Below are 27,829 nucleotides of genomic sequence, written 5' to 3' on the forward strand. Positions count from 1 at the left end.
GACTGAGTAACCACGTAGAAGGAAAGGGAGGAGAGGGGTGAGCAGATGGTGTGGGATGAAACGTAGCACTCGCTCCTCCACGCAACCAAAGATGAAGTTGAACCAAACTCACCTCAACTACATACAGAACAGTGATAAGGTTTATCACCTGAAGTACTGTTGGTTGGCTGCTCCAGGCCTCAGCACCAGGAGGTGGAGCGACCACATCCGAGGTTCTGAAGCACCAGATGTTGTCATAGAAGTGTATGGAAACACCTCAGGGGGACAAGTCAAGCATTATTGGTCCAACGGCTAAAACAAGAAGATGGTGAAACTCCTTCCTGACTCTTGAAGATAGGATTCAAAATATGAGACCATGAAGTCTCCGTCTCCGGATAAGGTGGCGCCCTCTCACATGAATTTAGGATCGTTCTCAGGGCCTCCAATCTGGAGGGAAAACATTGGGTCAAACTTTTAACATCCTGACAATAATGGTTATTATCAAACATAAGAAACAAAGAGTGACAAAGTATCAATTGTAATTTAACTGAGATTTAAAAAATTAAACAAGAATAGACCTCAAAACGGATTAAGATTATTCACATTAACTTACTCAACTTGCTGAGAAAATTATTTAAATGCTTCTTTGATACCTATTTTCCATTTGTGAAATTATTTTCCATGACTTAGGAAACCTTGAAGACAAATAAACAGCAACGCAACTATCTTCCACGGGGTGGCGCCATTTCGACAACTGAGCCTTGGCAGCCCCACAAGTCTGGAGGAAGCGTCGACGCCGACATTTTTACTCCGAGCGAATTCCTCGCGTCTATATTTGCCAGCTTGTCACCCGACCAGACTTGGACCGTCCTCCGAGTCTTTCTAGGAACTGTTGCCTGAGTCATCGTACCGGTGAAGTCACGTGACCCGCCAGGCGCGCGCGCGCCCCCAGCCTCTGCACATTATCGCGCATGTTCCGTCCGATGTTTTCTGTCACCGGAGCTCTTGTTGACGTTCCGAGGAAGTGGTGGCGGCTGCGAATCATACACCATATCCCTCCTAAATACCAGTAGGATACTGGGTAAATACGTTTACAATGTCGTGGCACGCGCTCACTGGCTTTTTATGGCTCGTATTCGACCCTTAAAAGCAGTAACGTGTAGTTTTGTGTCGCGTGTTTCACAGCCTTCATCACTCTTTTGTGTTTCTCCAGCGGCCGGTCACTCACGAGGCCGTGGCATGGGAGGGGGCGAGGGGCGGAGACTATGGCCGACTGTGCGCCAATGGCAGCGGCGCTCGTGCTCGGAGTGACCTAGATTCAGCCAATCGCAGAGAGGCGCAGTGCCGGGCGTCAACACGGGCTGCGTGCAGCGGCCACGTGCGCGTCAAGAGAGGCATTCCGGGACACCTGCTGCCGGAAAAGCGCTGTCCACGCACCTCGCGGCCGCGGAAACAGCCTCGCGAGCTGGTGAACGTAGCAGCGACGGAGCAGGTACGGTAGATACACACGTTACACACGTTAAACACACGCTGGAGCCGACGATAGAAGGAGAACTGAGCTCCGAGCTGGCGGCTTCAGACCCAGTGGGCGTGGCTAAACACGCAACAGGCGCCGCTGACGGAGCTGATTGGCTGAGTCCTCAGGAGGCGCCGAATAATGTGCAAATGAGTGTTGCCTTCACGGCGTCAGGAAGAAAGCATTACCAGATCATGCGAGACAGCTTTCGCTTCAACACGTTTTTATCTAAATGAATTTCCCGATTAAGGCTTATCTTCAATACATTATAAACAACGATAATCATATACAGTATAACAGGCAGACGTCTGATGAAAGAAGGAAAGTGGGGCTACAAGTCACACAGAAAACACAAAGTACATGAATGTAGGGATAAAATTCGAACTATAAAATTAAAAAAAAAAAAAAAATATATATCTATATAGCTTTCAGTGGATATACTCTAAGATACCATGCAATACATACTATATATACACATATAATGCAGCATGATATTAACATTGACAGGACTACAACTAGAAATACTCATATATAGTACAACGATTGATTATACTCATATATAGTATGTACTGCATAGTATGCAATAGTAAAGTGGTAATGTCATAATAATAATAATAATAATAAAAAATGTGAAATATAAAGAAAAATTTGAGTGATGATAAGATAGTTGTGACATATAATACACGCAGCAGGTACTCATCCTATTTTTTTTTTTTTCTTTTGAAGCAAATGTGGTTTGTTTCTAGGTGTATTTTCTTGTGAGTGTCTTTGCATTGTCAACAGGTGCGAGTGTGACAGTGGCCCCTACCTCACTGCTCCAGACCTCTGGCTGCAGTGCTGTTCACAGAACAAGCAGAAGGTACTGCGTTTTTAACCCTTGTGCTAATATTCACGCGAAGAAATTCAAGAACTAGACAGGCACTCAGAGAGCGCAGGCCTCCACCGCCAGCTTCCAGCCATCAGGCTTTTCACCCACTGCTTTTGTCCAGCGTTAATTTCATCTGTATAATGGGACAATGTTTTAGCGTTTGTTATTTTATACCATTTACAGTTTACAGTAGACTTGTGGAGATCAGTTGCACATGTTAGTGGAGAAGATGCAGATGTAAACTGTACCAATGTCTAGACGCACCCTGATGATGTTCTGCAACGCCACCAAAATTTTATTTAAGTAATTCCTAAAAATAATCATCATTGAATCATTGAAAACCAATCATAACCTTTGGAATTTTGTTGGTAACAGACAACACCTAACAAGTGAACTTGACTTAGACTTTCTTTATTGTCATTGCACAAAAACATATCACTATATTATGGCAACGACATTTTGGTCTTAGGCCTCCGGTTTCCAAAAACAAAATGTCCAAAAATAAATAAATATGAGACAAATACTAGTCAGGAAGACGTACTCTATATATATTATACTAAATATAAACAAATACACAAAAAACACTACCAAACACATAACTTCAATGGCTACTGATATATATATGTTTCGCATATGTCGTTAATTTAGATAATAATTATTATTATTATATTTTGTTGTTATATGAGTTAGAATTTGATGTGAAAGGTTCAATTTAGGGTGCTTTTACACATTTCCCACTCTTGCGGGGCCATGAACGCCTCACTGTCAGGCGCGCGGGGGGCGTGGCCGTGTGGGCGTCACCGCTCTATGCAAACGATCCACGCCCCCCCGAGTCTTTCCCCCGTGAGCGATGGCGTCACAAGCGCAGCCCGTGTTGGTTCCAGCTGACTGGCAGAGGGGGGGAGGAGGGGGGTGCGGAGTGAGCACGAAAATAGAGGGAAGCGTGCGCGAGTGTGTGTGTGAGAGGCCCGCTGTGCGCGTGTGTGCGCGCGCGTACGAGCGAGGCAGCGAGAGAGAGAGAGAGGGAGGGAGAGAGAAGAAGTCATCAGCTCCATCTCTCCTTCTCGCTCACTCCGAGATTATTATTATTATTTTCACTCTCATCTTGTTTTCTCTCACTTTTCTGTTCCCCGCTCATTTTTCACCATCGCCTCCATCTTCCGTGGATCCCGTCGCCGCCTCATTCTAATCCCTTTTCGGTTGGGACCGGTCTCTCTGGAGCAGAACCTGCGGGCGCGCGCGGATCCGGTCGGGCTTCCACCACCAGCAGCAGCGGCGGCGGCGGACGGGAGGGCTGAACTAGAGTCGCCATGGTGAACCGCACCGCTTCCTGAGGCGCAGGGACCCGATGGACCGGCTGGGGGAGCAGCGGAGCACCTGAGCGCGCGCTCACCTGTCCGCGCCGTGTCGCCGTCTCTGATTGGATTATTTCACTCTTGAATTCAAGCGCCTGCAGGTTACGCGACCCCCGCCGCCCCCCATCTCCCCCCCCACCCCTCCCCTCCTCTCTCTCCTGGAAGTTATGTCAAGGCCCCTCACTCAGCTGCTGCCGCCGGACCTCCCTGCCGGGGCCACCAGCCCCCAGTTCGGGGCCACCAACCCGGTCGGAAGTGTCCCTCAGGGCGGTCACCTGACCTCCATGACCAACCTGAAGTCGCTGCTCCAGCTGCCGATCAAAGCGGACCAGAGATCCCCCAAAGACTGCTGCATGATGAAAGGTGAGCGCGTGCACGTGCGTTGGTCTTTCCACACATTTCTGACCATAAACATGTCACTCTGCTACTACAGCTGGTGCGCATGCGCGGTGTAATCCAACATAAAGGTGATGTTTACTCAGTAGGTGGAGTAAACATAAACACGCGCGTGCACCCCCCCTTCCCGCCCCCACCTCCTTTAATCATTAAAAAAGTGTGTAGCTCCTTGTTTATGGCAGGTATTGTTTCACTGTGTGTGTAGGTGTGTGTGTCCAAAGTCACACCTTCCCACTCAGTCACATGGACACACACGCACACAGTCCTAATGGATTTGTCATTATTTTTGGTTGAGGCCAGCTGCCGCTCACATGTGTGACCGCGTCCACACAACAGCAATTTCAGACAAGTTGCCGTTTTTGCTCAAACATTTGACCGGCGTTGTTCTTAGCAGAGATTCGCCACTCTGATTTCATCAAGGCGTTTAGGTCTTTAATAGTCCGCTAGCTGGACCTGCGATGGCGCCCCCTCTGGTTTCAGTGTTACATGCACAGCGACGCTTGGATGTCGATAGATCAGAGTACAGACTGCGTTGCGTCGTGAAACCATTTTTGTCTTCCGATTACGCCACTCAAACTGGCTAGTGCCGTTGTAAAGCCGTAACTTCGTAACATTCAAATGTCGAACTAGCTATGTCCAGTAGAGGACACTTTTGAAGTGTTATACTGAAGTGAAACCAGCATGATGCGTGCATGTTCTCCCACCACTCTGGAGCTGAATTTGTGTTTACGACATTTTAAATCCAAAGTGAAATTCTTAAGCCTTTGTGAAAAGTGTTGTTAACTTGAAATGCTAAGTCGGTTCAGTCGAGAACCTACTGCAGTGCCATCTAGCGGTCTTCGCCAAGCCTGTCAGGCGACTACGTTCTGCTGGAAAATAAAGCGCCACTTCACTGCAACAGCAACAGATCTTATTGGAAATATTAAAATGGCATCTTGGGCAAGTTAGCTGGCTCAAAGCTATAAACGTCTCAGCGCACATTTACCGCAAAATTGCGCTTGACACACACAGAGTCAGACGTTATGAAGGTCGTAAACCACACGCTGCTAGCTTCATCACATAGTCACAGGCTTTCTCCTCGTCCGTGTTTTATCTTTGCAATGTTGTCGCCCACCAGGTTTGACAAAAGGTTTCCCACAGCTTCACTCACTTCTGTAACGTATCAGTTCGCCACCATGTTGGATCAACATGAACGCTAACTGCGCTGGGGGAAGAAGATTGACTTCTATCAAAATGTATTTATTAATAGTACTTTAAAAAATGAATGCCTTAATGCATTTGGATTGTGTGACAGCTGGCAGATCAATACGTGTTTAGGTCAGATTGGATTAGATAGACAAAAAAATAAACATGAGAAATGTGGGGATTCACGCCATCACACAACAGCCACAGCAAAGATTCTGTCCTTTCCTCCGCTCAGGTGTCACTGTACCCACACACACTCACGTGCACACACACACACAGTCGTCGCATCTGTGTATTCTGTAAGTTAGCACCACCTGCTGGAGCAGCGGTGACTCCTCATCATTTTTCTCCCTGTGAGTCTTGGGTGGTGGGAGCTGCTGCCACGGCTGGTCACGTGATGAGCCACAAAGCAGCTTAGAGCAGCAAGATTGTGGCCTTTTGTGTTTATCTGCTGCTGATGCGCGATGCGTTCATCATGGCAGTGGAAGGGACGATTGGTCTCTCCGTCTGAGCCTCTGCCCGCTTCTCTCTGGATGTTTTAGTTTGACGCCTTCACAAACTCCCACTCAGATCTCACACATTTCCGCGTCGCACGAGCTCTGCTCGCTCTGCTCGATTCAGATTTACATTCTCCTCAGATTTGCCTGGATTTGCATCTGTCTCTCCTCCTCTCTGTGACCTGGCCTGTCAATTTGCATGTCCTCTGTCCGGTGCACTTGTGTCTGCACATGCTGCAGCGCCTGCTTCCTGCTTGTCTCTCGACTTGTTTGTCTCCTGACAGTTGCATGACCGTCTGACTGTGGCTCGTCTTCTCTCTGGTCCACACAAGGGTCAAGCGGTTTTTGGTTTGGATTAGTTTTGCCAAAGATCCCGGGGTGAAGTGAAACCCCCCTCCCCCAGTTAGGAACAGGGTTTCGTTTCCCTGGCATCTCTTATCCTGAGGTCTCACTGTAAAACTAATCCACTCTGAATACAAGCAACATCCGGCATCGCGTACGACAGTTACGGCAGCACACTATCTCAGCATCTCAGTCTCACGCAGCTATCGACCACTACAGTAGTAGCTATAACCCTCACGTCGGCTATTTTGAATGGTCCAATCTGACTTATGACCGGTTGGTTGGAACCGATTCCAGTCGTAGGCCGGATGTTACTTGTAGTGCGTTAGCGTGTCCATTGGCATGTGCGTGTTCTAACCCTCCTTATGTGTCTCCACAAGTGGGCACTGTCTCGTCTTGCTCGTCTTTGTGTACATGTGTCTCACAATTTGTCTGATCATGTGTGTTGTCTCTCTAAACAAAGAGCTCTCCACGTCACCATGTTTCCCTGTCTCCTCTTCGCCGCAATCTACTTTGGTATCTGAGTGTGTTTCTCACCAAAGTTTGTGTTTCCACACCTGTTTCAGCGGGTCCTCCTGCAAATATCTCACAAAATACTTGCACTTCTGTGTATTTCTCTGCTTTAAGGCCCATTTATGTTCAACGTTCTGTTCTGGATACATGCTCTGCGTTCATTTCCTCTGTATTTCTCTACAAAAACAAAGCTTACGGCTACGGGCTAAATGGAGCAGTACCACTGGAAACCGTGGGGGGCAGTGGTACTGTAACTACCCGATACATAGCTCTTATGAGACATAACAATGGCCGAAATTCTCCATCCGATATATTTAACGTCTCATATATGAAAAGAGCTACATGTTCAATACTCCTTCCACAGTCGCCATCTTGGTCTTGGAGTTTGTCGTCATCCTAAACTGTTGACTCTGGGCTGCTCCTCCTGGTGGATATATTGGTCAACAGCAATGCCAATGTAAAGAAGCACGTGATCAGTGACTTGGTTTGAAAAAGGATGGGTACAATTTGGTATAGAAAGGGAGCAGAAATTGGCCTTTAGTTTAGTGTAACTATTCCCGCCATGACGAAATCTGAAATGCGAAAATGCACTAACACGGATGAGAGCAAGCATCTGTCGGGTCTACCGGTTTTAAATCTAAAAAAAATCGAGCCAGCGACTATAAACGGTGATGCTGAAATTCTCACCTTTTCTTTCACCACACGTCTCCATCCATCCACCCTTCTTCATCTGTCGCTCTTGGATCCGGAGCTCAGTCACCCGTCTGCTCCTCCTGCTGTCACCGTCGTCTTTGTGCTTCTTCTCTCTCGCCATGGTGTCACCTGGTTACAGCGTGCGAGCCGCTCACCTTTTTTCTCCTGAATTTGTCACCAGAATTCTGTGAACCAAGATCGGACTATTGAAGCTTCATGAAGCCTAATCTTCATCTCCGTTTATAAGTTGAGGCTTCAGTAAGAGGGTTGCTGCGGGAGAGTGCCATCTAGTGGGCTCAGCATTTGAGGCTTACCGAACTACAACCTGCTACTTTCCTCATGTACTCCAAACCCTGCAGCTGAAACAACGTGATGCGAGTATATGGACAGCTACAGGCGGAGATGCTTCTCTTGCACCGATGCTTGAAATATTTGATTCTTCTTTATTAGCTTGATATTTCGACCTGGCTCACTGTATAATGCTCAAATTTAAGATGAAAATGGATGCATAAAGTAACATGCTGGCCATTAGCGGGAATCCTTGTCGACCGTGAGGATGCCCTCTAACCACTATCATGAGGTCACCGCGAGTCACATGCTGCGATGACCTAGCTCACTACCTACCTCAAAAGCCTCTTCATATTTGTGTTTAGCGGCATGTAGTGCGATGTGCACAGAATTCTTTTTGAAAATAGAGGGGGGGAGATGTCCCTTTCTCAACCCATCCACCTTCACGTCATATATTGATGTTGGGAAGGTGGACTTCTAAGGCAGCCTTCAGCGTTACGTGTTGATGCGGATCTGACCTAACCTAATTCTCTGTCTTTACGTGTCGCGCTGCCCACTGAATCGGCGTAACACGTGCTTCAGTTGACGCCTAATGTGTCATTATGCAACACTGAAGGCTGCCTTCAGCGTCAGTATAGGACCCAAAAGTCAATATGTGACACCTAGGAATTGAGGATGGGTTGGTTCTGAAAATAACCAGCTACGTCTAAACATAGTTAAATGCGTCGTTTTCGCCAGTCGCATCGCCAGTCGCAGTCTCAAAGTGAAACCTCAGCGTCAGTCCTGCCCTCCATGCTTTATATCATGTTTCTTAATGTATATCTAGGAACTCTAGAACTCCAGGATACGAAAGCTAAGGCTACCTGCCGTTAGCATATGCTCAAAGAGCACGTCGATACAATGAAAAATGACTCTTCTTCATATGCATCAGCATCTTCTTTCTCCTTTAGAGACTTCAGCTGTTTACTTCTGTTCTTCTACTGTATTTTTGTTTTGTTTTATCAATGAATACGTTTTTATTTACGTTGCTATTGACACTCGAGGAAACTCTACTTTTATGGCTAAATAAATAAATAATTAGTACTTGAAATATAATTCGCAGAGTGTTGTGTAACACTCTGAAGTTTAGAAAAATACATTTAAAATAAATGAATACAAGTGAGAATGTGAGAAAAGAGGAAACTATCTTTCAGAGTTTGGGAGAGAACGAGAGACACGTGAGAAGCGAATGACCGACAATGTGACTGAGATGCAGTGAGATACAAGGGAGTGGAGATGGAATGTATGAGCGCTCACAAAGGTAGACAAAGCAGAAAGGGGTGAAAGTGTAAGTGAGGGAGTTGGAGCGAGGGAAAGCAGGTGAAAGTAGAAACAGACGCTGCGACATGCTGAGCGAGATAAAGGGAGGGAAACAGAAGGACGTGACGTGGGGAAAGATGGCGGACGAAAGTGAGAGGAAGAGGCAGATGAGGGAGATGTGTCAGACATGAAGACAGGATTGAACTGACAGGATGGAGGAAGGGAAGGGTGAGGGGGTGGAGAAGAGAAGGGAAGCACAGGAGACACAACGGTGCATAAATATGGGATAACAGTCAGAAGTCAAGGGAGAATGAAAGAAACCAAGAGGTAGATGGTGGTGAAGAGCAGAGGCTGAGCGAAAGAGAAATGGAGTGATGGGGTATGGAGAAGAGATGGAGTGTGCAGATAAAGAAAAAGAATGAGGAGTGAAGGAGAGAAAATGTAGATTTGAGAGAATAAGGAAGAGGGGATGACATGGAGAGAAACAGAGGGAGGCGAGGGAAAGAGATGATGTTGCATAGAAAATGCAATGGAGGAGGGGTAGAAGAGGAAGATATGAACAGACAGGAGCGATACAAGGATGGAGAGAGCAGGCGAGAGAGGAAAAAGGGAAACAGTGTGGGGATGTATGAGCGAGAGGAACAGAGGAAGGTAGCATGAGAGAGAGCCAAAATGAAAGGTCGAGAAGTGCGGATTGTTGAAGTGAAAGACAGGCATGAAGGAGGGACTGGAATGGAGACAGATGGTGGGATAGAGGATAAGAGAGACAATGGAACAGAGGCGAAGGATGGTGTGAAGAACAGAACAGAATGGTGTGAGAATGTAGATGGACGCAGTGAAATGCCTTTGAGGAAGAGCGCGAGGGAGAGAGGAGAAACATTTGAGCTTAAAAAAGGCTGAAGAAAGATGCGGAGAGGGAAGAGAAAGGAGGGATGAAGGGCTGTTTCATGTCTTCTCGCGAGCTTGTAGCGAGTGATGAAGCCTCACTCCTCTGCTCTGCCGGAGACTCTGGAGCATGAATGTCAGCGCTGGGGGGGATTATGATGGACTTTGCTCCTCCTCCTCCATAACTGCTTCCATCGCTCGTCTGCTTCTTTAATCCACTTAAATTCCAATTTCCTGACGCTCCGTCGCTGGTTCCTCTGTCACTTCTTCCTCTGCACTCACATGACGGATCATCGCCGCTGAACACGCCGTCAGATTTTATTGATGACTGAGTGTATCCGCTGGCTGGAGTTCACCACTGGGATCAAAGTTCACGGTCCAATCGATGAGCTTTATTTATAGGCGACGCTGGAGGTCGAGGGGAAGAAGGAAAACATAGCGCAGACTTGGTGCTGTGGATAGTGATGGGTTGATGAGGCTTCATGAAACACTAGCTTCATTTTCAGAGCTCACTAGATGGCGCTCTCTGTTCTGAAACATTTGGAGTTGAACAGGCATTTCAATGAAAGAGCGCCACCTACTGAGCTCTGAAAATGAGAACACTGTTTCATGAAGCCTCAACAGCCCATCAATAGCTGCATTCTTAACATCTGCCATTTAGTGATGGAGCTTCATGAAGCCTCACTTTCATAGATGAGTAGGTGGCCCTGTATAAGTGCTGTGCAATGATCATAGAGTAGAAAGTGCCATCTAGTGGGCTGTGAAAATGAGGCTTCGTGAAGCTTCATCAGCTCAACACCATTATTATTGGGTCGCTCAGAACCGAGAGGTCTGACCCAAACCCGACCATCGACTTAAGCCACTGTGGTTTCCATGGTTGCTGACGTCTTTGCCTTTGATTCCTCAGAGAAGGACAAACCTCTGGACTCGGATGAAGACTCCATGGGCATCATCTCTGGAGGGACTGCTGGAAATATGGGATCAGGGACGCTAAGGCCCAATTCCCAGTCCGCCTTCCTGGGCCCGCTGCTATGGGAGAGAACGCTGCCGTGTGACGGGGGTCTGTTCCAGCTCCAGTACATGGACCTGGAGGAGTTTCTGACCGAGAACGGGATGGGGATGCACAACAATGGACCCAGCTCCACCAGCGCCCAGATCCCGTCTCAGGTGAGGCCCGAGCGTGTTTGTGCATGTCGAGTATGACGGTGTGGTGAAGGAGTCAGAGATGGTGTTTCACCAAGAATGTCGGCCATGAAGAGGTGAAGGTGACCGGCTTTTCATGACCCACACGTTTGTCTGTGGCAGAGCTCCCAGTCCGCCGTGCCCAACCAGAGCTCCCAGTGTCCTCCCAGCTCTCCGCCGCCGTGCTCCTCCTCATCCTCATCCATGTCCTCCTCATCCTCCTCTTCCTCTCTGCTGGGCCTGGAGACCGTCCAACCTCAGCCACCACCTCAGCAGCCTCCGGGCATGATGGGAGCGGGCGAGTGCGTCAATGGTGAGTCGCTGCTGCAGATTATGATTCAGGATTATACAGAACAAACCGGCTCGGAATTCAAACAGCACAAGCTGTTGGCTTGTGTCTTGCACTGAAGACGAATGATCTCAAGTTCACGTGCCTCATTCAAGGCCCACAAAAAAAACAACTTCTGTTTCAATAACTTCATGCGAGGAGGGTGTTTGGGCTCACTGTCAGCATCAAGTCACTGAGCTCACTTCAGTGTTGTGTTCTCTTTTAATATTCAAGTGTGTATCGAAGAAGGTGGTAAATCCCTATGAACATTTTACACCTTTATTGAAAATACATCACAACAGAGCTTCAGGCGGATGATCGCCTGCAACACATGCCTCAAGGTTGCGACAGAATGCTTGTGTTTTTCCGACCACATAATTTCAGCTCGTCTGTCGCATGTCCGATCTGTGTGACTAAGACCTGTCAATCATTGAGGTATGGCCCGTCCCCGGATACAGACGGGTAGTTGCAGTGCGCGGTGGCTAGGAGGAAGTCAACACCCACCTGCACTACTCTTATTAAGGTGTTACTACCCATGTTCATGCTCCACTCCCAGGTTCACATGCTAAGTGGTCATGCTAGCACGTGTTGTCCCGGGAAACAGAGAGGAACACGAGAACTGTATTTGTCCCTGTGTCCTATAACTGTTGTGAGGTGCACTTTGTGATCAGTTAGGATGCAGGTCAAAAGGCTCTTCAGCTTCAGTATCAGAGGAGAAATGCCGAAGCGTTATATGTTGGTTGATCAGATGGCGCCAGTGAGCATGGAAGTCTGTTCCTCTCACCGAAAGATGAAGAGTGTCATCAGGAAGCCAGTTTAAAGAATGAGGCACGAGTGGCAACCGTCTGTGTTTGGCTGCTTTGCAGGATGATTTTGCCCCAAACAGGTTTGGAAAGCGACTGCAAACACCCAGGGTTTTCCAACGTGAACAAGCCACGATAGCAAGCAATCAAAAGAGCAGAGAAGCTATCAAACACATGGGTGAGGAGGCGTCAATACTCAGTGGTAAAAGACCCAGTCAGTCCCACTATTGACCCAAACACATGACATGTTCTGTCCTGCTGACCCTTCCGAAGAGAGTTTTCCGTGTTGATCCGTTCAGACACTTCATCCTCTCACAATGTATGTTGTTCTGTACGTACCGACGGTGACATTTAAAATTTAAATTCTGACTACTTGAAATACAAGTTTGAGTTCGGTCACAGAACAGAGTCAACTGAGAAGTGGAGGCACTGCTGTACTGTTTGAAGCTCCCCTCTGTGGGAGGAGTCCCCGGGGCAGACCCCGGGAGAGGGCATCTATCCTGGCATCACCTCGACGTTGCCCCTGAAGAGCGTGATGAGCATTCAGAGTGAAGCCTGGGACTTGTTTAGGAGGCGACAGGACACAGATGGATGCTTGATTCAGGCCAGTCGAGAGTAGCAGCTCCTCCATATGGAGAGTAGAGAGCTGGCTCCAAACATCCGCGCATGAATTCTGACTTCAAAATGGTCTCCTTCTGTTCGTCACTTCGAAATACCTACCAGATTCTGACCTTGAGGTTCTCAGAACCGTGAAATTGTTTAAAAGGCACCTTCACATTTGAAGCTGTCCAGATGATGTTGATTTTTTCCGAGAGTCACTTGAAGACAGGATCTGTTGGAGGAATAAAAGAAAGAAAAGCAGCTGCGTCTGAAATAGAATAACAATGCTGCGAGGCTTGGGCGCGTGCACGTGAGCCCTGCGTGCACGGAGCAGGCTTTGTTTGTGTGTAACTGCGTGAACACATCCGTGCACTTGTTTTGGTCTTTGCATCCGAGCGTGGAGGCTTCGGTGTGTGCGTGCCGCGCATGAGCATGTGTGCGTCGTGAACACGTGACTGACCTGAGCGTGATGCAGCCAGCCAGAAATCCCCGAGGTCATGGCGCAGATGAGGAGGAGCGAGCGGGAGGCGAAGAAACTGGACTGGAATTAATCATCGCATCCTCATCTACACTTTAGCTTCCACTTAAATTCCAGTCCTGCACGTCGCAGATCCAGCTGTGACCTGAGCTCAACAACCACTGATCCCACTCGGAGGTCGGCCCGACATAGAGTGGATAAACAAGGTGTGGGAGAGACAACAAACGTAAATAATAAATAATCCATAGTCAGCTGGTGTCATTGTCCCGCTCACAGACCGGATCAGTCCTGACAAGCTCAGTTTGGAGGGGTGAGGAGGGGGTGTCATGGGAGGACGAGGGGAATCCCTGCAATCCTCTTGTTGGATAACATGCTAAAAGCTAATAGTCAGATGTGAAACACAAACACAATTGGGGAGGCCAGGAGGAGTCAGTGAGGGTCGTGGAGGACTTGATGGAGCCAGAGTAGGAGGTGAGGACAGCGCTTCATATGTGTGAGTGGGTCATGAGTGCAGGGAGAGGGGGTGGAGGTAGAGTGCGTGGGAAACAAGAGGAACGGGTGAGGACGAGGTGAGGGGGTGCAGGTGAGGAAAGCAAAAGAAGAAAGTGAGGGTAGCGCAGGATAGGTAGGGGGCGACTGGAGGAGCGGTGGAGGTGCAGTGAGGATGGAGGAATGAGAGTGTGAGGAGAGACAGAAGAGAGTCAGGGTAGGGCTGGATAGGTAGAGGGGCGACTGGAGGAGCGGTGGAGGTGCAGTGAGGATGGAGGAATGAGAGTGTGAGGAGAGAAAGAAGAGAGTGAGGGTAGCGCTGGATAGGTAGAGGGGCGACAGGAGGAGGAGATGAGGGGGTGAGGGTGGGTCCGTGGATGAAAGAGGGGGTTAGGTTGGCTAGATCAGGCAAACATGAGGAGCAGGGGGAAGAAAAGAAGATAGGAGGAAGACAGGAGGAGGTGAAGACAGATGAGGAGGAGAGGTTGTGCTAGATACAAGTGAGGGGAGCAGGAGGAGAAGGTGTTCTCATGGAAGACAGGAGGGAGTGATGAGGTGATGAAGGTGTTTGTGGATAATGGAAGGAGGAGGTGAAGGAGAGTGTGACGGGAGAAAAGAAGCAAGTGAGGGTAGTGCAGAATAAGTAGGGGGTGACAGGTGTCGCGGGGGAGGGGCTGGGGGAGTGAGTGGGTGAAGAGGAAAGGAGAGTAAGCGTTGTGAAGGATAAGTAGAGGGTGACAGGAGTTGTGAGGACGGGGTGTGGGAGTGAGATTGTGAAGAGGACAAAAGAGAGTGAGGTTGTCTGAGGTGACAGGAGAAGGTGAAGGAGAGTGTGACAGGAGAAAAGAAGTAAGTGAGGGTAGTACAGAATAAGTTTGGGGGTGACAGGAGTTGTGGGGGAGGCGGGTGCGGAGTGAGAGGGTGAAGAGGAAAAGAAGAGAGTGAGGGTAGTACAGAATAAGTTTGGGGGTGGCAGGAGTTTGGGGGGACGGGGGTGGGAGAGTGAGAGGGTGAAGAAGAAAGTAGAGCATGAGGGTAGTGCAGAATAAGTAGGGGGTGACAGGGGTTTAGGGGGAATGAGAAGGTGAAGAGGAAAGAAGAGAGTGAGGGTAGTGCAGGATAAGTAGGGGGTGACAGTAGTTGCAAGGGACGGGGGTGAGGGAGTGAGAGGGTGAAGCGGAAAGAAGAGCGTGAGGGTAGTGCAGAATAAGTAGGGGGTGACAGGGGTTTAGGGCGAGTGAGAGGGTGAAGAGGAAAGAAGAGAGTGATGGTGTCTGAGTTGATGGGAGGAGGTGAAGGAGTGAGTGTGAGGAGAAAAAAGTGAGGAGAAAGTGAACTATGACTCAAATGTTAAAACAGGGTCGGGGTGAGAGGTGGGGGAGGAGCAGGGACGGAGGACTTGTCCCACTTGTGTCGTAGCTCCGGCAGCAGAATCTGGCAGATGTCTGCTGATCAGGTGACCCTCCTGCTGGCGAGCGAGGAGTTAACAGAGTCAGGAGTCGGAGTGCTGCGCTCGCATGTTGAGAAATCTCTCACACGCTCGGCCATGTGACGCGGCCACGTCACGTGCTCCCGCAGAAAGATCCAGAGAGGAGGAAGGAGAGGAGGAGGAGGAGGAGGAGGAAATGAAGAGACAACAGAGGGGCAGATGGAGCCTCTGTGGATAAACAAAACTGCTGAGTAAAGGTGACTCACTCACAGCGTCAGGTGGCTCAATCATAAAGGCTAATGTTTCCCAGCCAGACACATGTGGAGGGAGCGGAGGTCACGCCGCTGACATAACAGCCAGTGCTGACATCAGGGCGTGTCAGCGGGCTCCTCTGTCGGTGTGCGTGTCTCTCGGCTGACAATCAGAACTGGTTCTGACTTTAGTGAGCATGAACCATTCCTATTGGCGCCTTGATCTTCAGTGAGACTTTGTTGGCTTTGTTTTGGAAGACGACTGCAGCGCGGCTTGTCGTGACTCCTCATCGCAGGACTGTGCTGGAGCCAGGACCGGGGTCCGGCCCTGAGGAGACCCAGCGTGGCTGCGCAGTTGACGTTCCGGGGGGCGGGAGGGGGGCCTCTTTTTACGTAACACACATCCTACTTTACATTCCAAGTGTGTGTTTCCTCGAGTTTGTCACTGTGGAAACTCAAACAGCTGCTGTTGGAGTCGCCGTCTATCGGCCAATCACAGTGCAGGATTCCCTTTCTAGTACTCGAGCTGTGCTGCTGCTGGCCCAGTGCTTCTTGTACTCTCCATATGTAGTGTTCTTTCTGGACTTATACTGCTGTAGCATTATCATCATAGCATGTGTACTAGTACGGCGAGTACTACTCAGTTCTCCTTGTCATGCTAATATTAGTACTGTAGTGTGTGTTACTAGTACTTTGTGCAGTAATCTGGTTCTGAGTTGCTATAGAGATCCAGTTACTGCTGATGAAGTATTGTCTTAAGAGAGCTCATGCTAACTGTGCTACACTCTACTCTGCTCTAGAATACTATAATTTAGTGTAGTATAATATAGTATACTAAATAATACTGCGCAGTAGAGTATAATGTCGTATAGTATAGTATAACATTGTGCATATAGTGTAGCATAGTAAATAATATTGTGTAGTGTAGTGTAGTAGTTGAGTGAGTACTTGAATTGGTTTTACTAGGCCTTGGTTGGTATACCAGTAATCATAATAGTGCTTCTGACAATACTTGCCTTCTGATGAGTCCCAGCTGTTCGGGGAACTACATCTTAGATGTTACCACACTCATGCTTGTAGTACTGCCACCGCTGCTGTAGTACTCTATTTGTAGTACTATGATTGCTAGTAATCAGTAAGTCATAGGTAGTACTTCTTTGGTTAAAATGCTAATATGAGCCCGACTACTACTGCGACTGGATTAGTACTAGTCTGTTGACCGAAATGGTGTCGTCTAATGCTAGTGATACTGGCTTGTGTTGTAGTAATACTGCTGCAGTGAATATGTTGAGCAGGTTGCGCTGGTATTCCAAATGCCTCCAGCACTCAGTTGCTGTACTACCGAGCTGAGAAGCTCTGAACGGAGCTCTAAACCAAGTTTTCCAGGGATGAGCTCTTGTTGTGGGCAGCAGGATCAGAGCAGCGTTTAGCGAGTTTCTCTCCGACTCTTTCACCTGAACCGGTCTATTTTCTGCTGCCGTGGGCGTCAGAGCCGCTCTCACCGCCGCTGTGTGGAAGAGCGCTGGCCAGAATCAATCATCTGTGTTTTTATCTTTTATTCATGAGGGCCGGTGGCACCGTGGTGAAGTGGTGAGTTCTGGTGTCCCACACTGGCAGTTGAAGCCTTATCAATAGAGCCGCCTGAATCCACGTCCAGCCTCTGAGGTCTGTGCCTCCACTGCCATAGAGGACGGCAACAGTTCACAAAGAACAGTCAAAGACCAACAGCAGGTTTGTGTGCCTTACTGAACATGGTTGGGAAACGGGATGATGAAATATCACAGCGTTATTATTGTAAAAAAAAATGGAACCCAGTGGAACCCATAAAGAAAATTTAAAAAAAGTGTAATTACCGCCTCCAATGAAGGACGGGAATATTTGTTTGTAGAATAGGAATAGAAAGCGTCATCACTCTCAAGCGTTGCGTGTTGGGCCACCTGATGTCCGAATGAGTGCATTGCAGTCGGGATGTTTCAACCCCAAGTTATGAGGCTAAACCAAGTGAAGGGCGATAATACTGGCTAAAATATTCAGGGTGAAATGTGCGTCTTGGTGGAGGTCTGCACTCTCAGAGTGCCTTCCCAGTTCATGAGTTCGACGATATGCTGCTGGGATCGTCTTCAGCGACGTCCTCTTAGAATCACACACCATCGAGTTCCACACAAGATTAGATCAGATGTCCTTTATGAGTCGCAGAGTGGGGAAGTTCTGGCACGTACCAAAGGCATAAAAGGTGCACAGCAAACATCAAAGGCGTCCACAAAGCCTCAGCATACACACTGCGTCCAACAGTGACGAGGGAGTCAGTCGCTTGGGTTCCATCATGGTCCATGTTCACCGGTCTCAGTGAAAACTGACCAGTCTGTGAAGCGCAGCAGTGCGCGGCTCACTGCTCCGTGTGTCGTGATCTCCGGGTGACGGCTCGCAATATGAGTCGGCACGTGCTGTTCAGTTCCATGTTTCCAGGCATTCTGTAAAATCCGAAATGACGCCAAACTCGAGTTTTTAGCAAAGATGGAGCTGGTTCCTTCTCCGCCATCTTTGATTTGGTACTTTGCATGGGTGCGTCCAGAACACGTGTTTGTGAATTCCAAGGTGGTTGGGGAAGGTCCAGTCTTGCACCTGATATGACTCACCTTTAGTCGTAAAAGTCTTGACGATTGACAACAGTGGATAGGTGACACCTTAGAAGTTAAAATCCATCAACGTGACCACAAGGAGCTTGCGACTGCTTGTTCCATCGACGTTCCTCCACCAGCTCCTCTTATTCACCCCTTCATTTTATTCTCTCTCTTCACTGAAGCCTGTCCCAGCTGTCTGGGGTGAGTGACACCCGACACCCCACGGTCCCTCAGGGAGCCGCTCTACCTTACCTTTAGTACGGTCTGTGTGTTTAGGAACGGTGGGAGGAAATCAGAGCGCCCAGAAGGCGAGCCAACAAACTCAATAGTGTGAATATTAGCCTGCGTATTTAGTTTCCACTCAGTTCTCATCAGATTGATTTGTTGTCAGCAGCTGACGGAGCGAACGTCCCAACAGAATGTTCCACACAACTTTATCTATGCATCAGTCTGCTCCTCCTCCATGTGAGGATCAGCACATCCCGAGGCAAATCCGCTGATTTCAGATTAAACAGCAGATGTTTTCTGGATTTCAGCTCGTGTCTTCGCTGCCCAACACGAGTCACAGAGAGGCGGCGAAGATCGTCACTGGCGGTTTTAGAGACGTCAAAATCTCAATTGCGATTTCTGATGGTTCCGGGGTGGAAAAAGGTTCCCTGGGTTTGTCGGAACGTACGTCTCAGCGGAATTGAGCGGCGACTGTTTCCAGAGTCTCACAGGAAATGAACGCGCGCTCCAGTGTTTACCCAGCAGTCAGGGGAGCCGCGCTGTTGGATCGCTTTCAACTTTTGGCCCAAAATGGAGGCTGTTAGTCGGAGGCTTTGGGTGGACTAATCTGGCTTGAGCTGGGTGCAGCTGCAGGAGCATCTGATCCAGCCAGCGGAGGTTAATTTGATGCACTGGCTGCCCAGCATTCCGGCAGATGGAGCAGAAGTCGGATAATGTGGGATGCATGGAAAACCGCTTCGGGAAAAATAGCCTTCCTTTGCATCTCTAGCTCGCACACCTCGCGCGAGTCATCAATTCTGCAGCGATTTGGACTCGGGGAGGAAACCGGAGTGCCTGGAGGAAACCCGTACAAGTTGGTGAAACATGGAAACTGCACGTGGAGAAGGCGGCGCACTTGGTGTGAGGCGGGAAAAAAGCGAAGGAAATAAAAAGAGCGATTATTATAGAAGGCTTTGGTGGGGTGGCCTGCTGGGCTGGACAGATGGAGAGCAAGGTTTGGGCTTCCCTGGTGGAAGCCTGGCGTCCATTTTGAAACTAGCGACGGCAGAAGACAGCAGGTCCTCAGCTTTGTCAGACCTGAGCCAGTCACATGATCCGATTTGGCCAGTCAGAGCTAGCCCGCGCTGGCCAACCAGGAAGTCCTTTTTGGCAAACTTCCTTTGTGACAAAGGCGCATCAAAGTTCCAAAGAGTTTGAGTGTCATGCGTCGTCATGGAGTCCAAACAGTTGCATCAGTCGCCGGACGACACGCGTCGCTAATGAGCCTCCGCTTTTCATCTGCCTCACCGTCGCTTGGCAAAGAGCGTCTGGCGAGTGCCACATTAGACCCCATCGACGCTCAGCCATGCCATGTGACTTGTTGTTGAGAAGGACGGGTGGATCGGACTCATCAGAACCCAAGCGCAGTGCCAGTTTTCCAGCTTGTGTGGAGGTTATGTAAGACAACGCCGTGCGCCCAGAGGAGCTGAAGTCAATATGGAATTTAAGGAAAGAAAAGGTATTTATTCAAACGTCGTTGGGAAACAAACGTCTTCCTTTGGAATTTTAAACAAGCAGAAGAGGCTTTAGGATCCAGTTGAACATTAAACAGCCTCTGTGGTTCTTTAAACAATTAGCTCTGGTTTCTTCTCCCGCCGCCCGCTGCAGTCATGCGCCTGCACTCTTGGGTTCTGGTTTTTGTTTGGTCAAACTGCTTTCATGTAACTGAGGTTCTCGGTGACAGAGGAGTGCTTCAGTGTGATGAGACCAGATAGCCGTCCTGACCCTGAAGAAGATCCAAAGAAGAGTCCTATATCTGAAGTCCGTCCATTGTCTCCCTGAGGTTGGAATGCAGGGCTGCATTGGAGGCAAAGACTTCCCTCTTCCTCAGGTTGTTCGACCTGAGGCCTCCTCCTAGTGGGACTTTTCCATGAGACCTCAGAAGAGGGTTTTGTTGGGGGGGAAGGGGGTCGGCGCAGTATCCTGCTCGACTAATCCTGGGTTTCCTCTGGATGTGATCTAGTGAGAGATTGTGGGCTTCCTGGTTTGTAGCACGTTTGGAGAGACGAAGGGGTGATGACCAAAGGCGGCCCAAGCCCAAGCCGTTTTCATAACTAGCTTAGAAGTGATCCTCATGCGTTTTCTGACCTTTCTACGGTGCAGACAACACCACTGCACCCGCGGCTTATGGATGAACAAGATCTGTTTTGCTTCTTAAATTTAGTGGGTGGGGCTAATATTCTGGGGCGCTCTATAGTCCGGAATATACGGTACCTGGAAGGACACCTTTATGTTTGCATGTTTAATGTTAAATATTGAGGTTGTAGTAGTACTGGACACGTCTGTTATTCCAAGGTGGGGACAAGTGGTCTCCCGTGGTTCTAAGAGAATCTCTGCCGCACAGACCTGGACTTGGACCTGCAGTCCTCTGAAAAAAACAAGTGAAATCTGCCTTTCCTAAAATCCCAGCGAGGAGAAGTTGCCAGAACGCCAGAAGGGTTTGGAGACTGGACTGAAAATAGACTGCTGATTGTACTCTGCTGCACTCAGTCGAGCGGCGAATGCATCGCAGCTTCAGGCCCGAAGCATCAAGGAGGACATTCACTGGCTCACAATGAATCTCAGCTCAACTTCTCAGGGCGTCCCAGGATACTCGCTCTGCTGTGGCACGAGTCTCCGCCACCAGCAAGGGACCTTGTACAGTCTCTCACACCTGAGAACAACATGGACTCGAGAGAAAGGCTCTCGTCCTCCATTCATCTTCAGCTCTCAACGTTCAGCCTTGGACTTCATCTGAGTGAGGCCTCAGTTTGATATTAAATCCTGAGTCAAGTGAACTCATTGCCCTGCTAAATCCGTGTCCAAGCATCAATAGCGCCTCCAAGTGGTTGATATTCGCTACTGCAAATCATGCAGAGTCAAATAATTACAATGAAATTTTGATCGATCGCAGTCAAACAGTCGACTGAGAGAGGTGGAACGTCCAATGTCCTGCAGCAAAATTGGACAGGAAATTGAACCAGCAACCTTTCTTGTTCTTAGATTGACAGATGGCAATTTATATGACAACCACACTCGTACTTCTTAAATCCCTCGGCTGCTGTGGCGGCAGTTTGATCAAAGAGTTTGTGTCTTTCTTCAGTTGTGAAGCTCAGTTGTGTTCCTGCCTGTGCTTCCCTCAGGAGGTCAGCCAGCGCCTCCGGACCAATCCCCGTCCTCCACCTGCCCTCCCGGACCTCCGGTGGTCGCCAACGGCGGCAGTGACATTCAGGTGAACTTCGACCCGGACCCCGCCGACCTGGCGCTGTCCAGCGTGCCCGGCCAGGAGGCCTTTGACCCGCGACGGCACCGGTTTAGCGACGACGAGCTGAAGCCGCAGCCCATGATCAAGAAGGCTCGCAAGATGCTGGTTCCCGACGAACAAAAGGTACCACCAGATCTCAGATCCATTCTTGCTGTGCTGGCTAGCTGCTAGCGAACATAACACGAGCTGCTTTAGTTACATTACTCGAGAAAAACTAAACAACCTCACCATGCTATTATGGTGCGACCGTTTCCACCACATTTGCTAATGCTCCGATCTTCCTTACGAGATATTTGACGACAATATTAGCAGCTTTACTTTTTTGTTTGTTCATTTTGAGTTGGCATTTTGGTAAATATTGGAGAGTTGTTTGTGTGTTTCATTAATGTTCTTAAAAATAAAATTAAACAAAGCAAAAATTGCGACAAAGTTATGGCTCTAGGAAAGTTGAACTTGCAACTTTAGCGCAGTTTATTTACATTTTTTTTTCTTTAGCATGCTACAGACAACAATGTCAGGTCAGAAACTTTGAAGCCTACAAATGTATTTAACTTTGCTGCGCGAGCATTGCCTGTTAGAGAAGCGATTACGTATGTAGTTTTGATCTGGATCAGGAAAGCACCGCGAAATAGGGTGCGTTCTAGTTGTCTGGGAAATTCAAAATAACCTGGCGCAGGATTTCCTACTCAGAAAGTCTGAGAATCCTCACCACCCCGAGTACGCAGTCCAAGATGGCTGCCCCTAACGTAAACAGGAAGTGGGAGTTTGGAATCAAAGTAACACATTTGACAACTTTACTTTTCCTCTTCATCCGGCATATTTTCTTCAGTGCGTTTATTTATGAAGAATCACGAAAGAGAATACCTTTTGTGTTTTCCGACTTTGATAACTGGAATGTGCTGAGCGCAATTCCAACTTCGACTTTCCACCTCGGAGGGAACAGGAACGCAGCCTTGACTCCGACTGTCAGATTAACTGACTGCTGTTGCAAAACTTAAACCTTGTTTCCCGATTTTGAGGAAAGTTTCGCACAACATCGATGTTTTGCTCTTTGTCGTCCTCTCATCACAAAACTGACCCGTCTCATCGCTCTCTCCGCCTCTCTCCCTCTGTCTCTCGCTGTGTCTCACCTCCTCCCCGCCTTCCTCCTCACACACCCCAACATACGATACCTGGCGCCCCCTGCAGGACGAGAAGTACTGGAGTCGTCGCGTGAAGAACAACGAGGCGGCCAAGCGCTCGCGGGACGCTCGGCGGCTGAAGGAGAACCAGATCACGGTGCGCGCCGCCTTCCTGGAGCGAGAGAACGCCGCGCTGCGACAGGAAGTGGCCGACATGCGCAAGGAGCTGGGACGCTGCCGGAACATCATCAACAAGTACGAGAGTCGGCACGGAGACTTGTAGAGGACAAAGGGGCGGAGGATGAAGAAGACAAGGGTACAACCCGACAACAGCAGCACTTTAGTTGAAGCGGAGGAGCGGAGGTGGGCGTAGATTTGCAATAAGTGCCATGTGACACTGGGCGTGTTAGCTAGCGCGCTAACGTTACTCACCGAACTCACTCGATGTACCGGATCACCAGGCGTCACCTAGCGCCACCGTCTGTGTTCACACTCAGAGTCACGTGATATTTTTTGCGAGTAGTTCGCTCGGTCCCGTCGCTCCGCTGCCTCAAACAAGGTGTCGGATTCACGCGCCGCCGGCGAAGTCTCACGTTTTACGGCGCGGACAAAAGCCAGCAGTGGTCAGGGTTCATTTTTTTCTATGAATAGGAGAGAGAATATTTTTGAACTGGGCAGGACGGAGTCCAGCAGCCAGGGCGAGGAGGTTTGGTCTGGACCGCGTCGAGATTTTACAATAGGATTCCTGTATATTTTTCTATTAGCAGAGATCACAGCAGCGTTTTGGAGATCATCTTTTGTATGTTTTCTATACCGGGAGGGGGAGGGGCCGTTTGCCGGACAGTCGCAGGGCCACATGACGCAACTGTGTCTCCCAGCTGTCGATCGCCGAGTCAATAATCATGGTTTTTCAAAGTCACGGTGGAGTCCAAACAGAGAATGTATAAAGGTCGAATCAGGTATTTCACTTGGTGTGAGACGACGCGGCTGCGTCCACACGACCGCGATTCGATCGCGTCGCCTCGGATTTCCCTGAAAGAAACTCAAATCTTCTCATCGCGGGGAACTTCATTTCAGGTGTGTATTTTAGAGAGTTTTCCCGCCTCAAAACGAGTGGCGTTTTTGTCGTCAATTCGCGGCGCATCCAGTCACGCACCTCTATATTCGCTCTTGACATGTTTTGGTCTCAACTTTGAGCAGCTGACATCGACTTCATTTTGTGGATTCATTGAGTGAAACAAACCAAAAACAGAAGCTGTGACTCAGACTGCTAATGCTAGGTGGAAGCCACAGTCGCTCATGCTAATTCACGTCATACACAGATGAAAGGAATTCACACCCTTTGTTCTTGCGGAGAGTATATTTGTGTACAAAGTGACTTTCTGTTAACACCAGCAATCCGACGACTCTGTGGTCATGTGACTGAGCGGAGGCGTGGACGCAGCGGTGGGCGGAGTGTTCGGAGAGGAGTCCAATAGAAACAAATCTTGTATAGTTTTACGCTCTTTAATTTCGTGTTTGTTTCCGTTGTGGGCTTTGTTCACTCGATTGGTTCTTTTGATTCCGTGTCTGATTTTCGGCGAGGCTCACGGGGCTCTCGCACCTCGCCGGCCGAGCGAGGCCGAGCGACCGGGCGGGACTGAGAGACTGTTAGCTAGAAGACCTTCCACATTCTTGGAGTTGCAGCAGGCAGGAAGCTTCCTTCTTTGTTTTCTCCTCGGTGGGTGCGGGTCGAACCCCGGCCTCCCCTGGTCCACACACCCCCCGAGTGAACAGGGACTCGAACCTTCAGCATGTAGACACGCACACACACACACAGACACACACATGAAACCGGACACGCACAATCCTTGCAAGCGTTTGAACTCTTGTTGTTGTTGTTGATGTTGTTATGGACTTTTATGGTGCTGATCTGAGACGATCCTCCACCTGGCGCTCGCTCTCTCCACACACACACACACACACATCTCATTTATACCTTTTATTTGTCTTTCAATTCCTTCTTTTAAGTTGTAATCTCTTTTTTTAGCATATATCTTGTTGGATATATAAATATTTACACACACACACAGAGACTCACACTTGTGTCGATACCTCTCTCCTACATTCTTTCCCGCTGACAAACGCCCCTCCTTACTGCTACTGTACCATACGAGTGTATTCTCTCACTAGATATATATGTGTATATGATATATATATTGATATATGCTTGAATCATGTGATTATAGTTGTAATATACATAATTGAATATATTACAGAAAAAAAGTTATATTGAAATCATTTGTCAGTTATTTCTCAGGTGTTTTTTTTGTCTGAGCTATTCAATACACATATTAAAATATTATATGCAAAAAGAAACGTTTCAGAAATCTGTTGTTTGGGCGGGTCACAGGTGTTTCGCTGGAGGTCGGATCTTTCACAATTTACAAAATAGAATGAAATGGAACAGTAACCAAAAAGCAATTATTATTATTATTATTATTATTATTATTTGTTAATTTTTAGAATAATACTGGCTGAAATAAGAAATCACAAAATCGAAACACTTATAATAAAAAAATTAACAATAATCTCTATTATTAAAATGAAAGAGATTTTTCTCAAATAAATGTAGGTTAATATACTGCAATAAATAATTTATTTTTCAGAATCATATTGCTTTTACAACATGTTTTAAATAAATAAAATTATCAGCAAGCAACAAGGTAAATTAAATCATTAGAATGAATTTAAGAACTCTTTAGAGGTGAGCTTGAGAAATGGGGAATATTTGTCATGCAAATGTTATAAAGCAGCATTGTATCACTTTTTTTGCACTTTTTATTTTTAATTTATTGTGATGTGTACAGAGCATGTTACAAACACAATTTCCCTTATGGTTAATAAAGTTTTTCTGATTCGGAAACACTTGATGCATTAAAACAATACAAAAAAAATATCTAAATAATTTTTAAAATATATTACATTAAAAAATGTAAATAAATTAATTTAGACAGGAATAAAGAAGCCTTCATTGTCTTGGCGCTCAGCTTGTCTTCACAGGAACCGCCCCCTGCAGGTAAGATCCATTTGTTGCTGGTGCAGAAGAAGAAGTTGATCTTTGGAGCTCTCACCCTTCTGGCTCAAACTCAAGGCCCAGGGACCAAACCTGGTCCTCCAAGTCAATATGGCCCGCAAGCGGTGATGGGCACTTTCAGAGGTCCGTAGGTGGCGCTCTTACCTTCAAAACAATATCAGGTGACAATGAAATAGTTGTCCATTCTAAAGATTGATGGGGAAAGGGAGCGCTATCTAGAGGACTCTGACGATGTGGACGGTGTTTCATGAAGCCTCATCAGTTCATCACTCCCTGCTAGAGATTCAGAAGTCATCAGGTCACAGCAGTTATCGACTCACCATGAGCAGAGATGGTGTTTGGACTGTGTTTCAAATGTGACGGTTCGAGTCTTTACTGTCGTCCACCATAGCTTTTGTGAGAACAACAAGTATGGCAACTGTTTCATTGTGTTTATAGTGTCACGTAAATCCAGGTCCAAGTGTTCATTAAACAGCCTTCAAAAATAAAAAATAAACAGTTTGAAAAAAAGTGTGTTGATGACGCTTCATGAAGCTTCAACTGGATGGCTCTTTCTGCTCCTTGACTCTGAGCAGCCATTTTATTGAAACCTCACATCATTTTTAAAGCGAGAACAAGAAAACATCTGAGCTCTGAATGTGAGGGCACTGTTTCACGAAGCCTCGTCAGCACATCACAAAACACTGGCACATGTCAGTCATGAAGACATGTTTTCTGTCAGAGCAACACTAATGCACCACGAAGCAGATTATGACGGTGTATAGTAAACAAATCCATGTCATGCCTGAACTTTGGAGTCATGTCATGGAATGTTGCTCTTCTCTCTTTATAAGAACATTGAGACTTAAATTTGACCCTCCATATTAACACATGAAGAGACACACATTTATAGCTTCTGTTGTCTTGAAAACATTTATTTATTTCAATTTTTTAAAGGTGATAATGTGGTTGAAAGAAAAAGTTTCTGTTTATTTTTGTAGACAAAATGAATGTACATTTAAGAAGTGTTCTCCACAACTGAATTGTTATTTTTGATGTCATTCCATGGTGAGTGGCAGGGCGCCGGGCCCCTGTTACAACAGCAGACATGTACCGTCACATGCGCAGTTACATGAGCGAGGGCCACACGTGTGCGGGGAACACGTTTGTTTCCATGGCGACGCGAGTGAACTGAGGGTCTCCTGCAGAGATTAGCTAGCAAAGATTACCCCTGACCTCGGTTACGTAAGCGGGCCTCTCTGCGGCGCGCGCGCGTGTGGTGGGTTGCTTCAGCTGTTTGGCATCGATTACGTCACCATCTCCCGCTCCCGTCAACACCCCGCTCACCATCTGCCCCATCTGGTCCCGATGATCCGAAACCCAGCGACCCGCTCGGTACCAGCTGGTACCAGAAGCCCACAGAGCAGCTTCGCGGTCCAGGGAGTTTAGGTGGCGTCACAGTCCCAGAGCGGCTCCACAGCGCCCTCTAGTGGCGCTTGAAGTGAAGTGACGGACGTTTCCGGCAGTTGAGAACTTTTTTTTTTGCCAGTAACTTTACGAGACGTGAATTACTGGGACTTTCACGAACGATATTTAGTGTCATGTTTTCGCATTCTTCGTCATTCTAGGTCACCGAATTGATGAATTCGTGAATAAAACGGTGGATATTAGATGTTTAAACAGAGATCCACCGTGTATCAGTTCTGGTTCCGAGGTTACCATGACAACCGGTAGCGCTTGTCAAACTTTGACGCTCACCTGTGGGACACAGCGCCTCCTCTCGGAGATCACAGAGAGAGAACAGCAATTGAAGAAAATGTGAATAAAAGAACCATATTTTGGTGACCTTTAATTTTCCGGGTCCATGAAGGCAACATTTGCCCATTCATTTTATTTAAATAGAGAGAAAGAAAATGTCTCACCAAACAAATGCAACGACTCTGAAGAACTGGAGAACAAATAGTTTGGTTCTCGGCCACAATCCGATCCAGACAGCCGTTTGAGAAGCGAATTTGTCCTAAAATCTGAATCAATTTTTCCCATTACAATGAAAGAAAGAATGCGTTCCAAGTCTTAAAATAGTCTTTTGTAGGAGTGAATGTCGAGTGTCTGCTGCAGGTGGCTGTTCCTCTATGTGTGTGGCCG

General features: G+C 47.9%; 1 protein-coding gene across 2 annotated transcripts; it reads left to right on the forward strand.

Annotated features, from left to right (window-relative positions):
- Positions 1-1,199: 1,199 nt before the first annotated feature.
- dbpa (D site albumin promoter binding protein a) lies at positions 1,200-25,108 on the forward strand. 2 transcript variants are annotated; one of them, XM_053863473.1, is made up of 7 exons: positions 1,200-1,471; positions 2,279-2,354; positions 3,588-4,081; positions 10,724-10,983; positions 11,122-11,311; positions 21,387-21,631; positions 22,697-25,108. In XM_053863473.1, the coding sequence occupies exons 3-7, from the start codon at positions 3,886-3,888 to the stop codon at positions 22,910-22,912; spliced, it is 1,107 nt and encodes a 368-aa protein (XP_053719448.1). In that variant the 5' UTR covers positions 1,200-1,471; positions 2,279-2,354; positions 3,588-3,885; the 3' UTR covers positions 22,913-25,108. The 2 variants fall into 2 exon arrangements, with proteins under 2 accessions (XP_053719448.1, XP_053719447.1); XM_053863472.1 differs by lacking the exons at positions 1,200-1,471; positions 2,279-2,354 and having other exon boundaries at positions 3,359-4,081.
- The last annotated feature ends 2,721 nt before the right edge of the window (positions 25,109-27,829 follow it).

The sequence above is a fragment of the Synchiropus splendidus genome, chromosome 4 (assembly GCF_027744825.2).
Source record: "Synchiropus splendidus isolate RoL2022-P1 chromosome 4, RoL_Sspl_1.0, whole genome shotgun sequence".
Classification (NCBI taxonomy): Eukaryota; Metazoa; Chordata; class Actinopteri; order Syngnathiformes; family Callionymidae; genus Synchiropus; species Synchiropus splendidus.